This window comes from Leucopleurus acutus (genome assembly GCF_964270905.1).
Source record: "Leucopleurus acutus genome assembly, chromosome: 10".
Lineage (NCBI taxonomy): Eukaryota > Metazoa > Chordata > Mammalia > Artiodactyla > Delphinidae > Leucopleurus > Leucopleurus acutus.
This window is the reverse complement of record NC_139153.1, coordinates 52,847,514-52,868,075: the sequence shown is the minus strand read 5'-3', so window position 1 is coordinate 52,868,075 and position 20,562 is coordinate 52,847,514. Positions and strand designations below refer to the sequence as shown.

At 36.1% G+C, this 20,562-nt stretch overlaps 1 protein-coding gene across 1 annotated transcript in view; it reads right to left on the bottom strand.

Moving 5' to 3' along the window:
* Positions 1-2,472: 2,472 nt before the first annotated feature.
* Positions 2,473-20,562, bottom strand: part of DYNC1LI1 (dynein cytoplasmic 1 light intermediate chain 1) — a gene marked incomplete at its 5' end in the record, with an annotated part of 45,091 nt that continues 27,001 nt past the window's right edge. Inside the window, 9 exons of the mRNA XM_082848711.1 lie at positions 2,473-3,375; positions 5,214-5,369; positions 6,305-6,425; positions 7,088-7,132; positions 7,258-7,317; positions 9,039-9,150; positions 9,738-9,873; positions 12,388-12,481; positions 14,769-14,938. Of these exons, the coding sequence (XP_082704837.1) occupies positions 3,263-3,375; positions 5,214-5,369; positions 6,305-6,425; positions 7,088-7,132; positions 7,258-7,317; positions 9,039-9,150; positions 9,738-9,873; positions 12,388-12,481; positions 14,769-14,938 (1,007 nt within the window). The 3' untranslated portion in view covers positions 2,473-3,262. The remainder of the gene's footprint in view (positions 3,376-5,213; positions 5,370-6,304; positions 6,426-7,087; positions 7,133-7,257; positions 7,318-9,038; positions 9,151-9,737; positions 9,874-12,387; positions 12,482-14,768; positions 14,939-20,562) is intronic.

The following is a 20,562-nucleotide window of genomic DNA, read 5'->3' as shown; positions in this document are numbered from 1 at the left end:
ATGTGAAGCAATAATGACCGAGAATTTCCCCCAAGTCAATGTCAGATACTAAACCACAGATCCAGAAGTTCAGAGAACACTAAGGAGGATAACCACCTCCCCAAAAAAACTACACCTAGGCATATCATATTCAAACTGCATAAAATCAAAGACTTAAAAAATCTTAAAAGAAGCCAAAGGGAAAAAACACCTATGGAGGAGCAAAGGTTAAGAATAACATCCAATTTCTTTACAGAAACCATGCAAGCAAGACGAGTGACGTGCTGAGGGAGCTTATACTGGATTACTTACGTGGGCCAAAGTTTAATCCCATGGATCCTGATATGCGGGAAGCAGCAGGGTCAGAGTGAGAAGCAATGTGATGGAAGCAGAGAGTAGAAGATGCTATGCTGTTGGCTTTGAAGATGGAGAGGGGGCCAGGAACCAAGGAATTCAGGCAGCCCCTAGAAGCTGGAAAGGAAGGAAACAGATGCTCCCTGGAGCCTCCAAAAGAAACCAGCCCTGCTGACAGTTTAATTTAACCTAGTACAGCTGATTTTGGACTTCTGACCTCAAGAATGGTATGATAATAAAACTGTATTAAGCTACTAAAATTTGGTAAATTGTTACAGCAGCAATAGGAAACTAATATACACCCATCAATAGCATACTGCAAAAATTACAGTGTATTTGCACAATGAAATACTATGGTGCAATGAGAATGGGTAACTACTGCTATAGGCAACAAAATGGAGGAACCACAGAATACTAAGAAGCCTGACACAAAAGAATACAAATGTTAAGATTCCATTTATATAAAGCTTAAAAATAAGTAAAACTTATCTACAGCTTTGGAAGAAAGGGCAGTAGTTACTTGGTGGGTGGGAGGACTGACAAGGGGCACAAGGGAAGCGCCTGGGGTGCAAATAACGCCGTCTTTCTTGATCCTGATGCTGGTTATATGTGGTCACTTTGTGATATTTCAAACCATACACCTGTAACTTGTACACTTTTCTGTACTGTATACTTCAATAAAAAGTGCTAAAAAAACAAACAAAAAAGATTAAGTAGTTTAAAAACAAATTTCCTTGCAAAAATAGGGACAGGGCTTCCCTGGTGGCACAGTGGTTGAGAGTCCACCTGCTGATGCAGGGGACACGGGTTCGTGCCCCGGTCCGGGAAGATCCCACATGCCGCGGAGCGCCTAGGCCCGTGAGCCATGGCCGCTCAGCCTGTGCGTCCGGAGCCTGTGTTCTGCAACGGGAGAGGCCACAACAGTGAGAGGCCCTCATACTGCAAAAAAAAAAAAAAAAAAAATAGGGACAAAAATAGGTTTAAACACAGTAAACACAACATTTTTGATTAGTTAAAACTGAATCCCATATAAAGTGAACAATTACAATTACTTCAGGTAACAATGTAATTCTGAGGATTTTCTAGTACATCTCCAATGTCACACAGAAAAAAACATGAGTTGGTCTAGACATGCAAACACAGGAGACATACCAAAGTATACCATAATGCACAGTCTGCAATGCTCTTCATTAGTTTCACTTACTTCATCAAGTACTACTAGTTTAGAAAAACTGGTCTTTACAACACCAGGACTGCAGAACCCCTTCCGGGCTGAAGATTTTATCAATGGCATTTTTCATCTCATATTTTATTAAACAAAATGTTTTTGCAAATTAATTTTTCCATGCCCACAAACATCCTAAGTTTTTCCCACGCTGAAACAAATTGTAACCCTCTCATATATTTTTAGTATTTACATTCAACCATTAGGAGCCAAATGCTATTATAAAACCAAAGAGATTTTAAAGTTCTAATGAAAGAATTATGTTTGATAGTAGAGGTACTGTCCTCAAATATTTTGTTGAAAAAAATCATCTTTGGAATATATATTTTAAAGTTATAACAAAGACCAATGCAAATGGTAGTAACCATTGTCCCCCAATTATCTGAAATTACACAATAGGTCAAATGTACATGTGTTCTTTAGTTGAACTTCAGTAGGAAAATCAAACTGTTCTCATGAAGGTTCCAAAACAAGGACTGAAATCTGAGTATTGAAAAGGTGGAACTATTACCAGGTGATCTCACCTGTAAGGGAGTAGCTATGTTTCAGTGCACTTGCCAAACTTTTAAAACAGCTTGTGTCCATTAAATAATGATATAAGGCTCTATTTTTACTACTAGGAATGCTGATGTAAGATTCTGTAGTTCAAGACATGTTTATGGGGAAGATGTACTGATCAAGGTAAATTCCTTTGACAAGGCAGTGAATCTCATGTACTCATCTCTTAGAAAGAAGATCAGAAAGCTTAATAATCCTATTAAGCCAAACACTTTAAAATACTAACAAATCTTATTCATTATATGATAAATACAAATTTAAATATGAGAATGCAACAAGTTATTTGAACCTGAATGCAGAGAATAAATACTTTATTAACTGATTATAGTTGAAAGTCACAAACAAAAAAGGGGTATATTAAGGCAGAGCCATATATATATATATCAATATATATATAGATATATAGATATATATATATATGTAGATATATATATATATAGACAAATCCAAAGACTGTTACCTCTTTACATTTTAACAACCTCTGCATTTTTCTTTTACACATTTAGGCAGTGTGCTTTCTTTTCTTCTCAGTTAAAGAAACAAATCTTGACCAATATCTAAATCATATTTTGATGACAACTTACAGGATCATGGATTGAGACAATGACTAGTGTATGAAATGCTATCTGATCATTTTCTCAGCATATTCCATGTGTGGTGGTATATTTACGTTGGTGTGGAAAATCTGACAACTGATCTTCTTTTCCAGCAAAACTAACACATAATTTTTTTAAATGATTTTTTAATAGTCTTAACTAAAATAAGCTTGGACTTCCTTCCAAGTAAGTCGAATGCCCAAAGCATATTATTTTCTGCCCTTCTCAAACCCTCCTATATGTTTTAAGTAGCCTTTAGAATATGATCACATGGCTGTATTTCAGATCTATAAATTTGAGTTTTTCAAAATCCAAAATTACTTCCTTACGCAAAGTGGCAATGCAAATAGCAATCCTACATAGTGTAGGATAATTTTTCTTCTGTATACTTCCCTTTTATAAAATGGGCAACCACATACACAAAAAAGACATGAATTTATTAGTCCATCTGAAAAAGCACTCCAGCTCCCTAATTCCACTTTTGAAGGAGAAGGCAGAGGCAAGTTTACATTATCCCAGAAAACTGAATAAATGGCTTTATTTGGTATCTTCAAGAAGCTTCTCCTTCCGTAGGAGATGCGGGTGTTGCAGGAGAAGCTGTAACTGGTTTTCGTGCAATTCTGTCTAGTTCCGCGTGAACATCTGATAGGACAGGCTTCTGGCCTATTTAAAGGAAAAGAAACCAAGATTTAGACATAAGTCAAAATATCCTTAACACCAATGTGTCTTCATTTAACAATTGCCAACAGTTTCATTAACTTTATCTAAAACACAGTTATATAAACATCCTTAATTTAAAAATAAATTCCCTTTTTTTTTTTCTTTTTTGGCCTCACCACGCAACATGCAGGATCCTAGTTCCCTGACTAGGGAGCGAACCTGCACCCCCTGCAGTGGAAGCACAGTCTTAACCACTGGACCGCCAGGGAAGCCCCTAAATTCCCTCATTTTAAATTGTGGGGTCTGTTATCAAATAGAAGTAAAACTAGCACCTTCCATTTAATCTCATAAAGGTATACTTTTTTAAAGGCATAGAATAAGAACAGTAAAAGAGAAAAATAGCAACAAAATTTCGGAATTTGGAAAGATGAGTGAGTGGTAATTAAATCAGCAGTACTGAGAAAGGCAATCTTCAATACTGAGAGTGTGAGAAGCCAGAAAATAATTCAATTTATACCCAGAAACCTGTAAAATGTTCAAAAATGGTAGCTGCAGGTACTTGTGAAAAAGGTGGCAAGAAGGTGTGATTAAAAAAGGAGAATGGGTTAAAAAGTCTGCTTGAAGAGCAATTATAAAAACAACAAAAGGAAAAGACTTCATCAAAATTCAAAACTTTTGTGCTTCATAGGACACTCAAGAAAGTGAAGGGATAACCAACACAGGGGGAGAAAACATTTGCAAATTCTATATCTGATAAGGGTCTAGTAAAGAGAATATATAAAAAACACTTAGAACTCAACAATAAGAGAAATAACCCGATTTTAAAATGGGCAAAGGATTTGAATAGACATTTCACCAAAGAAGATATACAAATGGTTATTAAACACATGAAAAGATTCTCAACATAATTAACTATCAGGGAAATGCAAATCAAAACCACAATGAGATACAACTTCACAGCCAAAATGATGGCTCTAACCAAAAAGATGGACAAGTGGTGATCATTTTATAATGTATAAAAATATCAAATCACTATGTTGTACACCAGAAACTAATATATTGTAAATCAATTATATTTCAATTAAAACACACACACACACACACACACACACACACACACACACAGAGAGACATTTTTGACTTGGTTAAGCAAAACCAAAAAAAACAAAACAACTAAAACACAAAGATGAACAATAACAACTGTTGGAAGGGATGGAGAAAAACTGGGGCCCTCATAAACTGCTGGTAGGAATGTAGAATGGTATAGCATTTTGGAAAACACTTTGGCGGTTCTTTAAAAATTTAAACATAGAGTTACCACATGACCCAGCAATTCCACTCCTAGATATATACCCAGGAGAAATGAAAGCATATGTCCATCAACTGATAAATGGATAAATAAAGTATGTATGCATATCTATACAATGGAATTTTTTCAGCAGTAAAAAAAACAAAATATTGATACATATGCTACAACATGGATGAACCTCGGAAACATTATTTTAAAGAAGGCATATACTATATGACTCCATTTATATGAAATCTCCAGATAGGCAAATACAAAGAGACAGAAAACATTGTTTGTTGCCTAGGAGGACTTCAGGGGAGGGAAGAATAACTGCTAATAGGCTGGACGTTAGGCAAGGATAACTGCTAATAGGTTGGATGTTTCTTTTTAGTGAGAAGAAAATGTTCTAAAATTAGATTATGGTAATGGTTTACGTATGTCTGTAAATATACTAAAACTTTGAATTGTACACTTTAAATGAGCAAAGTTCATGGTATGTAAATTATATCTCAATAAAGCTGTTTTAAAAAAAAAAAGCTCCAGTTAACTATACCTGACTTTTTGGCAGATGGTGGTAAACCACTGCTTCCACCTCCAGCCCCACCTCCAGGGCTACCACCACCAACACCAGGGCCTCCTGGGGAACCAGTCTTTTTACTCAGCAAACTATTGAAGAAATTTGCCAGGACACCTTCACTTGTAGCTCCAGCTACAAAAAAAAAAGGTTAAGATAAAAAACTTGTACTCAAAGCATTCAACTTTTCTATAAATTATTATTGTAGAATTATACACAGAAAATGTTCCAAATTCAAGTTTAATCTTTTGAGGCTGGGTAACTTCTCTAACCTACTCATATATAAAACAAAATATGAGTGTTAAGAGCGTAAGATAATTATTAAAAAATTAGAGAGTTATTTTTAAAAGGCAAAAGGCATTTAAAACAGATTGTTAGATGCAAATATATCTCTCTTTTGAAAGGCGTTCTTCAAAAATATAACTGTTGAGAAATATTTGCTTCAAGTATTACAAAAAGTTACCCAATGCTATATGAAAACCAGTAGGAGTTCTAAGATATTAATGGGCAAAGGATAGCAATAAACAATTCACAGAAGAAAAATACAAACAGAAAGGAAATACTAGGGGGGAAAGCTCTTATTAGTTAGTACTTAGAGAATGCTGATTAGGTTGTGGGCAAACTGCAACACTCAGTGTTGATGACATGTAAATTGAAAAATCCATTTGAGAAACATCACCAAAAGGCATAAAAAGGTACAAACTCTCACCTACTAATCCCACTTACGGCAATTATTCCTATAGAAATAACTATAATATAGTTTTTTCCTTTATGTTAACTGCAGATAACCCATTATAGGAAAAACATGAATTTCTTCAATGACCTACCATAGCAGAATGATTAAATATAACACAAAGCTTTCATAAAGCTCACAGCAGAGATGATATGTTAAGACTACACCGTAAAATGGTTCACAGTCTGATTAACTATGAGATTGTATTGACAGACACAAAGATTAGAAGCTATTGAATAAAAATGAAAATAGCTAAAGCAAAATGTGGAATGACTCTAGGTAGATTTCTATTGTTAAATGTATTGTGTTGCTTTCTCTAAGAAAGAGAGAAATGTACCTTTCATGTTTGGATCAATTTTTTTTGACCCAGCAGGGATCGGTGACACACTGGCAACATTGGACGACACAGATCTATTTGGTGTTCGAGGGGAGCCTCCTGGGACTCTTGGCGAGGCATCCTAAGTAAAAATAGGAAAGCCATAATTACAGAACCCTGAAACTTTCAACTTCACAGAAATTATCACAAAAAGAAACTACTTTGCAACTGTCCCCCATATCTTCTACTGGTCCCTTTACGCTGCAAGCCCTGGGCAGAAGTGTTTAGCAATTGTGCCCTCATTATTAGAATACCAGAGACCCACTGCATTTTAGAATACTAACTTTCCCTTCAACGGGAAAAGAAGAACATATTGAATATGAGGTGTGGTTATGAGTATAAGCTTGGGAGTCAGATCTGGACTCCAATCTGGACTTGCATCCCATCCCACCAGCTGTAAAACCTCAGGCAAGCCATGATGTCCTCCAAAGCCTCCATTTCCCCACCAGCAAAATGGGGGACCTGCCTCATCTGGCTGTTGTGAGGATTTATAAAATAGCACATATAAATGGTTTCGCACAGTAACTCATGTGGGACAAATGTTGCAAAATAGATATTTATGATTTCAATATTCTAAAAGGGAGTGAAGTTTTATCTTTTAAAATCTCACAAATTCCAGGAGAATCCTTAATTCAAGTTTATATCAAAGCATACCCATTTGAGACAGGTATATAATTAAGAAAAAAAGAACTAAAACAATATGCACTGCATTTTAATAATTTTGTCAAAATCTGTAATACTGACCACAGGCCTTCCAGCTGCAGTTGGTGGTTGCTTTGCTAAAAGGGACTGAAAACACACAAAAACTCTAGGTTAGATATTCAGGCATGTATTGCTGTATTTTTAAAGAAAATATGTACAAGAATAGTTTAACCATTAATCATACTAAGTCTGTTTCTGATGTAATTTCATACCTGTAGCTTCATAAGAAACACTTGGTCATCTTCTGCCACAATTTCCTTCTCATGCACAAACTGAAATGAGCAACGCATAAATGAGCAAGTCTCATATATTATGTTAATGTCACTCACAACTTACTCTCTAGATTAGAATAATTTTTTTAAAAAACACCAAGAATATGAACATTACCTAAACCATATTTACATGGGTGAGCTGCCCTCCCCAAGGCCCTACAGCAGAGTTGTCCGATACCTATCTGCAATAATATAAATATCCTATATCTGTGCTGTGCAATACGTTAGCCTGTAGCTACTGAGCAGCTGAAATGTGGCTACTGTAACTGAGAAACTGAATTTTTAATTTTATTTAGTTTTACTTAATTTATATTTAAAAGCTGTATGTGACTAGTAGCTACTGTATTAGGCAGCACAACCTGAGAGCCACAGGCATATCAGTCATGCTTATAAAATCTGCTAAGCAACAGTTAGGTGTTTTAAAAGGGCCAATAATATCCCAGCTGAGTAAAAATCAACTTGTCCCTGGTTTCCCTGAAATAAAAACATAATGCCTCTTCTACCGGCTGAATAATAAGAAAAAAAAAGGAGTTGCAAATGTCTCCTGCTCCTCCTATTTCTGTACAAGGCACGCCACAGTCTATTTTCCACCCAGTAGCCAGAGCGATCCTTTGAAAGGTTAGGTCAGATTATATCACTCCTGTGCTCAAACTCGCCCCCCCACCCCCATCACTTTCCATCCCACTCAGCATGAAATCCAAAGTCCTGACTGCGGCCTAATGATGAGGCCTTTCTCTCCTACGACTCTGGCCCTCTGGGGCTCTTTTCCAGCCTCTCTGGCCCCCTCACACACTCCTGCCTCAGGGCATGTGCACTTCCTGCTCCCTGTGCCTTCAACATTCTCCCATCTCATCAGAGACATGCCCTCATCATTTCTAAAACTGCAGCCCTCCCCACCTCGGGCCTCTCATTCACCCTTCCCTCACTCGGCTTCATTTCCATAGCACTGATCACCACTTGAGAGGTGGCACATATACTGATTCACTACTGCATCACCCTCCTATTCAGCACCTAGTGCCTAAACAGCAGCTCAATAAATATTTGCAAAATGAATAAAAGACAACTTAGAGCACAATTTTGCTGGTAAAAGAGAAAATGGGAAAAATTGGGTTTTTTTTTTGATGTGTGCATTTCTTTTAACAGACATCCAAACCAAGTAACACACGAACTGATTTTTCATTTTGACATTACTTTTCTTATTTCTAACTACTTAATGTAAATATTTGGGTTCTTGTTAAATCAAAATTACTTTTTCCCGAAACACGTTCAAATTAGCCAGTGAGAAGTACTACATGCAAACACTCATTTTTATACAACTTTTCATAAGCATCTATACTATCTAACCATAAAACACCATATACTGCTTAGCAAAATCAAGATATATAAAAGAAGAATACCTTCTGAAACGAGATTTAATAGTTATAAGAATGACATGTAACAGTAAAGACTAAAATTAAATCTAGGAACCTGGCAGCCCCTGGACAGCTGTGGGCTAGTATGAATAACTAATGACCATGAACATGCAAGATCTGCCTAGACAGACAGAAGCCAATACAATTATTCTAACAAGGTATTCTCGGCTTTTGGTTGAGCTCTAGGTTGTAAAGTACACAACTTGATAGAAAAGGACCCCCTTACCTTTCTACCTACAATCTTAAAATTATGGACTTCCCTCTCAGTTTAAAAGCCTAAATATTAAGACTATATACTAAAACTGTTACCTTTCGGACAGGTGGTTTAGTTATGATGTCTTCAAAATTATCTTCTGCTTTTAACATTTGAAAATTTTCATGTAATATTCCTATCTTCTTATCATTATCCCACCCTGCTGGACTAGAAAGAAATGCACATGACAAATTCTCAAGCGTTTATATAGTCATTCTTTCATTCAATCCATGATCATATTAAGGGGAATATTTTTATGAAGTTAAATTTGACAAATTATGGAAAATTAATCAGTTTTATTATAATACTCAAGTTTACTAATTTCTACTTAAAATTATTATCAATCTTCCTGATTTTAAAACTGTCATTACAGGTTTCTTGGGGAGAAGGTGGTAATTATTTCTACCTCCCAATTTATTCAGATAACTTTTCAAAGCATGTCTAGATTATACATTGGGTCCTTTATGTATCATAACCAATTAGTGAGTAGATACATTGATATATGCACCCAATAGATAGTTTAGTTATAATAGCAAGCCTTTCAAAAGTGTTCAGGCCAGCAGTAAAACTAAAAGGCAAAGATAAATAAATCAAGGCAGGTTATAAATAAAACAATCTAGGAACAGATTCTCACCTACTCATCATGGAAAAGTCTACTGGTCTCACTTCAAATGAAAATGAGATGATGATGATGATACACCATCGAACTGGAGCAACAACACATGATAAAACAATACATTTAAGAGTATACTTACATAAATACTGCATCTTTTTCCACAACAATAGCAGGAATCTTATAGGGAAATCCATAGAGTTTCTGAACAATGTATTTATATACTAAATCTATATTTTTGTTTTCTTTTACTGAAGTGTAAATAAGTGCTGCACCATCTGAATGAACACCGTTAAAGAAATTTTTGGACAAACTCCATCAACAGGTACCATAAAATTTTGTGTTCTCAGCTTAGCATTTATACATATTGGTTTCAAAAATAATTTCCAAAGGTATAATTACATGGTAGTCAAGACTTGCAAAACTATAAAATACTTATATACAGGCTAAGATGCAAATAAAACTATCTCTACATAATTGATTTAACTTAGGAGGGCAAAAATCTCATTAGCCAAGAAAGTAAAGGTAAATTTAATAACTGACACCACTACTACCTCTACATTTAAAGCATATGAAGAGGCAATGTATTTTTGTCTTTAACCTTCCTAAGCTTCATGAAGGAGGGATATTATTTATCAAAAACTGTTTTGCCTTTTCAACAAAAGTGGTTTGCACTAGTGTCTCTTATAGTTTTTACTAGTCCAGGAATTAGGACTTTGGGGAGAAAGCTCAGGAGATCCACTGAACAGATAAGATGAACCATCAAGAACCATCAGGAAGCTTTCAGGAACAATCCAAGGCAAAAGTAGACTTCATGACCAAAATGCTAGCACTAGCCATTGGGTCTCAAGAGAGATGGTGACTCAGGCCAAGAGGAAATGATGAGAATAGTCTAACTTCTGAATTAGGATACTCGTATTTTCTAGGACACAAACCAAGGCTTATGAACCTTAAACTGGTATTGGCTAAATACTACTTGTCGTAATACTTAATTTGGTAGAAACAAACATCATAATCTTAAGTAAATGCTTAATTGTGTGAACTTTTCATGAATGATCTTTCTCACGAGAGCCAATTTATAATTTGGAAGATTTACACAGCTGGAAATTTTACAATGCAATTAAAATTTTTTAATTTTTAAAATACAGATGATTTTGAATTGTTGTCCTCACACACACACACCTCTCACTATCTTTTTTTTTTTTTAACTTATTTATTTATTTTTGGCTGTGTTGGGTCTTTGTTGTTGCATACAGGCTTTCTCTAGTTGTGGTGAGCTGGGGGCTACTCTTCGTTGCAGTGCACAGGCTTCTCACTGCAGTGGCCTCTCTTGTTGCAGAACATGGGCTCTATGCGCATGGGCTTCAGTAGTTGTGGCTCACAGGCTCTAGAGTGCAGGCTCAGTAGTTGTGGCGCATGGGCTTAGTTGCTCCACGGCATGTGGGATCTTCCTGGCAGGGCTTGAACCCATGTCCCCTGCATTGGCAGGCGGATTCTTAACCACTGCGCCACCAGGGCAGCCCCCCTCTCACTATCGTGAAGTGATTTCTTGTTTTGTATTCTTTTAAAATCAACCAGCTCTACTAAAGGTCTGTAATTATTGTAGTGGACAGTCTCCTTCCTGATTACATCTCTATATGTACATTTCCAAGTGTAGCTTTAAATAAATGTTTAAAGAGACTGTTTGTTCTCAAATTTTCTAATCTGCAAAGATAACAAAAAAGGCTATCAACACCTACTTCAATTACTTCTTTTTGTTTTCTTTTGCAGACAAATGCCCTTTAATTCAATCCAACTAACCATTATGTGACATGAGAAGAGAAAGTGCCATGGAGGACAAAGTACTGAAGGAAAAAGGGAAAAGGGAAACTCCCAGTGTCAAGTGATCTTATTCATTATTCAACGAGGCTCTTGCCAAGTGGTCCTTAAATTAAACGTCCATTAATGACGATGAAAAACTACAGATACTATAAACATGTGTACATTACTTATTCCTGTCTACTCCTACTATCTATCATTTCTTCACTTTTCAGACCATTTCTTCACTTTGCATTCAGTTGGTGAATGCAACTGCAAAACATCTGATCCAAGGGGGCAAGTGAGAACACCTCTCTTTGGTGCTCTCAAGCTGTCTGAAGTTTTCAACACGAAATTCTCTTAAAAGCATTCACTCATTTTATCCTTTGTTTAGTTGTAAATGTTATTCACTGGCTCATATAATCCTTGCATCCTAGACTACACAAGATTCCTTATGCTAGGTTTTTTAACCTTGTGATCATCAGAATTACCCAGAAAGCTTTTTTAAAATTCAGCATAGATTCTCCAGCCTCCCCTTGGAATGTTCCAATTCAGTAAGTCTTAGATGGGCACAGCCAGATTTAAAAACCATTGCATTAGACTATAGTGGAGATAACAGTAAACAAATTAAAAACAAGAACACACAAACCCAAGTATTGATCTTTCCCTACCACCCACCCCCAAGAAATGAATACCAGTTTTCTGCGAGAATGTTTTCAATGCCAACTCATTAGAATTTTCTACATAAGTCTGATCATTATTTTTCTTAATCACAGTAGTTTAAAAACAGCAAATCAAAGTTACATATTTCAATACTTGCTTTTATATCTCAAAATACCTAGATATAAATGATTTGGGAATTGAAATTTCCAACCAGAGGCAGGAGGAAAAAAGTTTATGGAATTTCTGAAGTCATCGATTTATTCCTTTACTTAAACAAACAAACAAGCAAACAGCTAAGGAACACTGCACCAATCAATGTATTAAAAGGATACACTGTAAACAAAACTTCCGGATATGAGACTGAATAAAATCGAAATGCTCATCTCTGTAGTCATGTTCTTTCTCCAACACACTAATGGCATCACACTAATGGGTTAAAATAATTTAAAAAACAATATTAACTTTAAATAATAATATAGTGATTTAAACAGTTCAATGTTGGGTGAGGGAATATCACAAAACTACCACTCTGATACAGTGACTCATCAGTAGAACCTAGAATATTAATTACTCCTATATGTCTAGAGACTTTTAGTTGGAGTCGTAAGACTAATGAATACTTTTATTTCTTTAAAAAGCTCTGATTTCTATGATATATTGAATGCGATGAGAACACCAAAGAGAAAGTTTTAGTACATAAAGGAATGAAGAATAACAGGACAAGCTTATAATGGGCGGTCATACTTGCTAACTCAACGACTTATGTCCTAGAACAAAATTTTTAAGATCTAAAATCTATTCTAGTTCTATAAAACACTCTGTATATCCAGGGAGTCTGCACCTCTCACTATTTCCCCTTTGTTCCTCTGCTTATTTGATAGCTCTTAATTGACCTTTATTTCTTTTCTGGTGCTTTTATTCACTCTCACTTCAATTTCACCAACAGCAAAAAAGGGGAATTACAGGCTATTTCTGAAATGTCACCTGTACAATCAATGAAACAATTCTGAATTCTGCTTGCTACAAAAAAAATGTTAGGAAAAAAATTAAGGCATGTTCAAACATCATGATATCCAAATAACTTCATCAAAACTTTTGTGAATTGAAGGTTATGAAATTTAAAAATAAACAATGTCCATCATACCTAATATTAGTTTGGGGGCAAATTTGATGTCATTTTTTTTGATATGTAATTTTTTTGTTATGCATATATATAACATAGGACAGTCTCCTTAAATAAACATGATATAGCATACTGTCTATGTTATAGAACACTGAGTAATTATTTCAAAGTATTAAAGATACTTATATTATTATATTGTTGACTTATGACATTTTTGGTGAAGCATGATAGTTTAGTAAACTTTTTAAAACATTTTTAACTGAAATATGAGGATCTGGCAAGAAACCTAGTCTCTCTGTCTCAATTTCAAGCGTCTTTAAACTGAGTTGAACTACCATTCTTCATCTATCCTGAGACACACATTCCCCCACCCCCCCACACACTTTAAAAGCTCTTAAACTGAAGCAGAACTGAAGGTGTCTTTGATTCTGTGAAATACTGTAGATGATCTCTTTTGGCTTGAAAATTTTATGAATCTATGACTCATCTGATACTGATTCAGGTCCCCTGAAAGCTTGACATTTTTTCTTTGAAAAATAAAGGGCTTTTTATAAGGCAGGTTGTGGTGTAAAAACAGGAAAATATCTGCCAATAAACAGCTCTTTGCCAAACAAAATAAAACCCAAACAAACCACAGACAAAAGGATTCTATTGTAAGAGTTTAAGCACAATTTTATGCAAAAGATATAAGTAACAATTAACTACACCTGAATCACCATTTGAAAAGCAGACAATAGACTTTGACTTAATTATTTTAAATGCTCCCCCCACATTCCTTTGTTATTGATAATTTTTGTAGTGTTTAAAGTAAAACTTAAGCTATATTTAAAATTTTTTATATTTTTATTCCAAAGGTGAACAAATTCCACACCCTCCTTCACTCAGATGTGAAAATTTTACATTACAAAAAACACAATAATTTTAGATCTCAAAAGCGTTTATATGTTCTGTAATTATCTTAACTATTCCATGGCTTACAAAGTAAAGACATACTACTTAGGACCAAATGGGGAGAAGATGAACTTTAAATTATTTTTTAAAGGAAATTTGATTGTACTATAAAGTGTATACAGTGACAGAACTAAATTAACAGAATTTTTATAATAGTAATCCTACCAGAATCTCTTAAATAAAGGCCTTTGATAACTGCATATCAACTTTACATAATGAGTATTGATACATCTTTAAAATTAAGTCTATTTTAAGTACATTTTCTAATATCAAGATATTAGTATATAAAACTTACTGTGGAAAAACATTTTATTTTATGAAGTTGATAGTTTTCATCTTACCTGTAACTATCTCCACTAAACTGACTATACAATTTGAAGTCTAACTGGAATTAGGAAAATGAAATTTGATCACAAATTTTAGAATATCTGAAGTAACATTTTCTTTCAAAGAAAACTATGATTAAGTTCACAAAACAAACATGTGAATATCATTCAATATTTTAAACTATTATATCTACTTATTAAGAAAAGTTACCTAGGAAAACTAATGTGTCAACTCCAAAAGGAGCCTAGAAAATAAAACAGTTGTTCATCCTTGGTTAGTATCAGTAGTAGAATCTGTAGGAAGCAAACTAACCTTTGTGCAAACTACTAGTACTGGAATGCCCAAGTTCTGTGTAAGTGTATCTGCACCCAGAGGTAAAACCACACTGTCGTCTTTGTCTTCCTGTGATGCGGTAGTTCTTCTCTGAGGAGAAGCTGGGAAATCTTCTCCTGGCTCTACATATTCTTGAAAGTCTCTAATCACTGAAAATCAAAGTAAATAATTTAATACATAGTTTAGAAATGGCTTTTTATTTCAGCCGGTAGCTTTCCTGCCGTCTAAATACATATGTTACTAGAGTTCACACTTAGTCTTGTGTAAGAAAAAAAAGGTTTTGAGAAATCCAATTCAAAGACAGTACAGAAACTCTGGACCCACATTAATTATCAGGAGGCAGAATAAAACACTGAGTGGCTCCAAACAGTGGGGTTCAATGCAGGCCTGGTTCAATCTGTGCAAATTACTGTGGGCAAGTCACAACTGAGCTCTGTCCCTCTACCCTCTCTAATTCACAAACAGCACTGAAAGGATAGAAGAAAAAATAAATACGTGGGGGGGGGAAGGTTTCCACAATCTAAAAGACAGTTCCAGATGGCTTTCTAATATTAACTTCCTTTCTCAAAACCCTTTATTCAGGTCTCCTCCTCTTTACCTAGGTGCAATCTTGAGCCATGTTTACCCTATAACCCCCATAAAAACTAGGGAGATATTATCAATACTAGTAAGTTTTTAGAAATCGTTTGCAAAATTGTCAAAACCTTCACTTAAAAAAAGTTAATGTGGGGGAGGAACCAAGATGGCAGAGTAGAAGGACGTGCTCTCATTCCCTCTTGCAAGAACACCAGAATCACGACTAGATGCTAGACAATCATCGACAGGAAGGCACTGGAACTCACCGAAAAAGATACCCCACATCCAAAGAAAAAGGAGAAGCCACAATGAGATGGTAGGAGGGGCGCAATCACAGTAAAATCAAACCCCATAACTGCTGGGTGGGTGACTCACAGACTGGAGAACACATACCACAGAAGTCCACCCACTGGAGTGAAGGTTCTGAGCCCCACATCAGGCTTCCCAACCTGGGGGTCCGGCAATGGGAGGAGGAATTCCTAGAGAATCAGACTTTGAAGCCTAGTGGGAATTGATGGCAGGACTTCGAAGGACTGGGGGAAACAGAGACTCCACTCTTGGAGGGCACACACAAAGTAGTGTGCGCATCAGGACCCAGGGGAAGGAGCAGTGACCCCAGGGGAGACTGAACCAGACCTACCTGCTAGTGTTGGAGGGTCTCCTGCAGAGGTGGGGGGTGGCTGTGGCTCACTGTGGGGACAAGGACACTGGCAGCAGAAGTTCTAGGAAGTACTCCTTGGCGTGAGCCCTCCCAGAGTCTGGCATTAGCCCCACCAAAGAGCCCAGGTAGGCTCCAGTGTTTGGTTGCCTCGGGCCAAACAACCAACAGGGAGGGAACCCAGCCCGACCTATCAACACTCAAGTGGATTAAAGTTTTACTGAGCTCTGCCCACCAGAGCAAGAGTCAGCTCTACACACCACCAGTCCCTCCCATCAAGCCTCTTAGATAGCCTCATCCACCAGAGGGCAGACAGCAGAAGTAAGAAGAACTACAATCCTTCAGCCTGTGGAACAAAAACCACATTCACAGAAAGATAGACAAGATGAAAAGGCAGAGGGCTATGTACCAGATGAAGGAACAAGATAAAACCCCATAAAAACAACTAAATGAAGTGGAGATAGGCAACCTTCCAGAAAAAAAATTCCGAATACTGATAGTGAAGATGATCCAGGAACTTGGAAAAAGAATGGAGGCAAAGATCGAGAAGATGCAAGAAATGTTTAACAAAGATCTAGAAGAATTAAAGAACAAACAGAGATTAACAATACAATAACTGAAATGAAAACTACACTAGAAGGAACCAACAGCAGGATAACTGAGGCAGAAGAACGGATAAGTGACCTGGAAGACAGAATAGTGGAATTCACTGCTGCGCAACAGAATAAAGAAAAAGCATGAAAAGAAATGAAGACAGCCTAAGAGACCTCTGGGACAACATTAAACGCAACAACATTCGCATTATAGGGTTCCCAGAAGGAGAAGAGAGACAGAAAGGAGCAGAGAAAATATCTGAAGAGATTATAGTCAACAACTTCCCTAACATGGGAAAAGAAATAGCCACCCAAGTCCAGGAAGCACAGCAAGTCCCATACAGGATAAACCCAAGGAGAAAAATGCCAAGACACATAGTAATCAAATTGGCAAAAATTAAAGACAAAGAAAATTATTGAAAGCAGCAAGGGAAAAATGAAAAATAACATACAAGGGAACTCCCATAAGGTTAACAGCTGATTTCTCAGCAGAAACTCTACAAGCCAGAAGGGAGCGGCATGATATACTTAAAGTGATGAAAGGCAAGAACCTACAACCAAGATTACTCTACCTGGCAAGGATCTCATTCAGATTTGATGGAGAAATCAAAAGCTTTACAGCCAACCAAAAGCTAAGAGAATTCAGCACCACCAAACCAGCTCTACAAGAAATGCTAAAGGAACTTCTCTAAGTGGGAAACACAAGAGAAGAAAAGGATCTACAAAAACAAACCCAAAATAATTAAGAAAATGGTCATAGGAACATACATATCAATAACTATGTTAAACGTGAATGGATTAAATGCCCCAACCAAAAGACACAGGCTCACTGAATGGATACAAAAACAAGAGCCATCTATATACTGTCTACAAGAGACCCACTTCAGACCTAGGGACACATACAGACTGAAAGTGACGGGATGGCAAAAGATATTCCATGCAAATGGAAATCAAAAGAAAGCTGGACTAGCAACACTCATATCAGATATAATAAACTTTAAAATAAAGAATGTTACAAGAGACAAGGAAGGACACTACATAATGATCAAGGGATAAATCCAAGAAGAAGATATAACAATTATAAATATATATGCACCCAACATAGGAGCACCTCAATACATAAGGCAACTGCTAACAGCTATAAAAGAGGAAATAGACAGTAGCACAATAATAGTGGGGGACTTTAACACCTCACTTACACCATATCATCCAAAATGAAAATAAATAAGGAAACACAAGCTTTAAATGACACAAGAGACCAGACAGATTTAATTGACATTTATAGGACATTCCATCCAAAAACAGCAGATTACACTTTCTTCTCAAGTGCGCACGGAACATTCTCCAGGATAGATCACATCTTGGGTCACAAATCAAGCCTCAGTAAATTTAAGAGAATTGAAATCATATCAAGCATCTTTTCTGACCACAACGCTATGAGATGAGAAATGAATTACAAGGAAAAAAACGTAAACAACACAAACACATGGAGGCTAAACAATACATTACTCAATAACCAAGAGATCACTGAAGAAATCAAACAGGAAATCAAAAAATACCTAGAGACAAATGACACTGAAAACACGATGATCCAAAACCTATGGGATGCAGCAAAAGCAGTTCTAAGAGGGAAGTTTATAGCTATACAAGCCTACCTCAAGAAACAAGAAAAATCTCAAATAAACAATCTAACCTTACACCTAAAGGAACTAGAGAAAGAAGAATAAACAAAACCCAAAGTTGGCAGAAGGAAAGAAATCATAAAGATCAGAGCAGAAATAAATGAAATAGAAACAAAGAAAACAATAGCAAAGATTAACAAAACTAAAAGCTGGTTCTTTGAGAAGATAAACAAAATTGATAAACAATTAGCCAGACTCATCAAGAAAAAGAGGGAGAGGACTCAAATCAATAAAATTAGAAATGAAAAAGGAGAAGTTACAACAGACACCGCAGAACTAAAAAGCATCCTAAGAGACTACTAAAAGCAACTCTATGCCAATAAAATGGACAACCTGGAAGAAATGGACAAATTCTTAGAAAGGTATAACCTTCCAAGACTGAACCAGGAAGAAACAGAAAATATGACAGACCAATCACAAGGAATGAAATTGAAACTGTGATTAAAAATCTTCCAAAAAATAAAAGTCCAGGACCAGATGGCTTCACAGGTGAATTCTATCAAACATTTAGAGAAGAGCTAACACCCGTCCTTCTCAAACTCTTCCAAAAAATTGCAGAGGAAGGAACACTCCCAAACTCATTCTTTGAGGCCACAATCACCCTGATACCAAAACCAGACAAACATACTACAAAAAAAGAAAATTACAGACCAATATCACTGATGAATATAGAGGCAAAAATCCTTCACAAAATACTAGCAAACAGAATCCAACAACACATTAAAAGGATCATACACCATGATCAAGTGGGATTTATCCCAGGGATGCAAGGATTCTTCAATATACGCAAATCAATCAATGTGATACACCATATTAACAAACTGAAGAATAAAAACCATATGATCATCTCAACAGATGCAGAAAAAGCTTTTGAAAAAATTCAACACCCATTTATGATAAAAACTCTGCAGGAAGTGGGCATAGAGGGAACCTACCTCAACACAATAAAGGCCATATACAACAAAGCCACAGCCAACATCATTCTCAATAGTGAAAAACTGAAAGCATTTCCTCTAATATCAGGAACGAGACAAGGATGTCCACTCTCACCACTATTATTCAACATAGTTTTGGAAGTCCTAGCCATGGCAATCAGAGAAGAAAATGAAATAAAAGGAATATAAATTGGAAAGGAAGAAGGAAAACTGTCACTGTTTGTAGATGACATGATACTACACATAGAGAATCCTAAGAATGCCACCAGAAAACTACTAGAGGTAATCAATGAATTTGGTAAAGATGCAGAACACAAAATTAATGAACAGAAATCTCTTGCGTTCCTATACACTAATGATGAAAAATCTGAAAGAGAAATTATGGGAACACTCCCATTTACCACTGCAACAAAAAGAATAAAATACCTAGCAATAAACCTACCTAGGGGAGCAAAAGACCTGTATGCAGAAAACTATAAGACACTCATGAAAGAAAGTAATGATGATACCAATAGTTGGAGAGATATACCATGTTCTTGGATTGGAAGGATCAATATTGTGAAAATGACTATACTACCCAAAGCAATCTACAGATTCAATGCAATCCCTATCAAATTAACAATGGCATATTTTAGAGAACTAGAACAAATCATGTTAAAATTTGTATGGAGACACAAAAGACCCCGAATAGCCAAAGCAGTCTTGAGGGAAAAAAATAGAGCTGGAGGAATCAGACTCCCTGACTTCAGACTATACTACAAAGCTACAGTAATCAAGACAATATGGTACTGGCACAAAAACAGAAACACAGATCAATGGAACAAGATAGAAAGTCCAGAGATTAACCCACTCACCTATGGTCAACTAATCTATGACAAAGAAGGCAAAGATATACAATGGAGAAAAGACAGTCTCTTCAATAAGTGGTGCTGGGAAAACTGGACAGCTACATGTAAAAGAATGAAATTACAACACTCCCTAACACCACACACAAAAATAAACTCAAGAGATGGATTTGAGACCTAAATGTAAGACCGGACACTATAAAACTCTTAGAGGAAAACATAGGAAGAACACTCTTTGACAAAAATCACAGCAAGATCTTTTTTGATCCACCTCCTAGAGTAATGGAAATAAAAACAAAAATAAACAAATGGGACCTAATGAAACTTCAAAGCTTTTGCACAGCAAAGGAAACCATAAACAAGACCAAAAGACAACCCTCAGAATGGGAGAAAATATTCGCAACGAATCAACGGACAAAGGATTAATCTCCAAAATATATAAACAGCTCATGCAGCTCAATATTAAAGAAACAAACTACCCAAT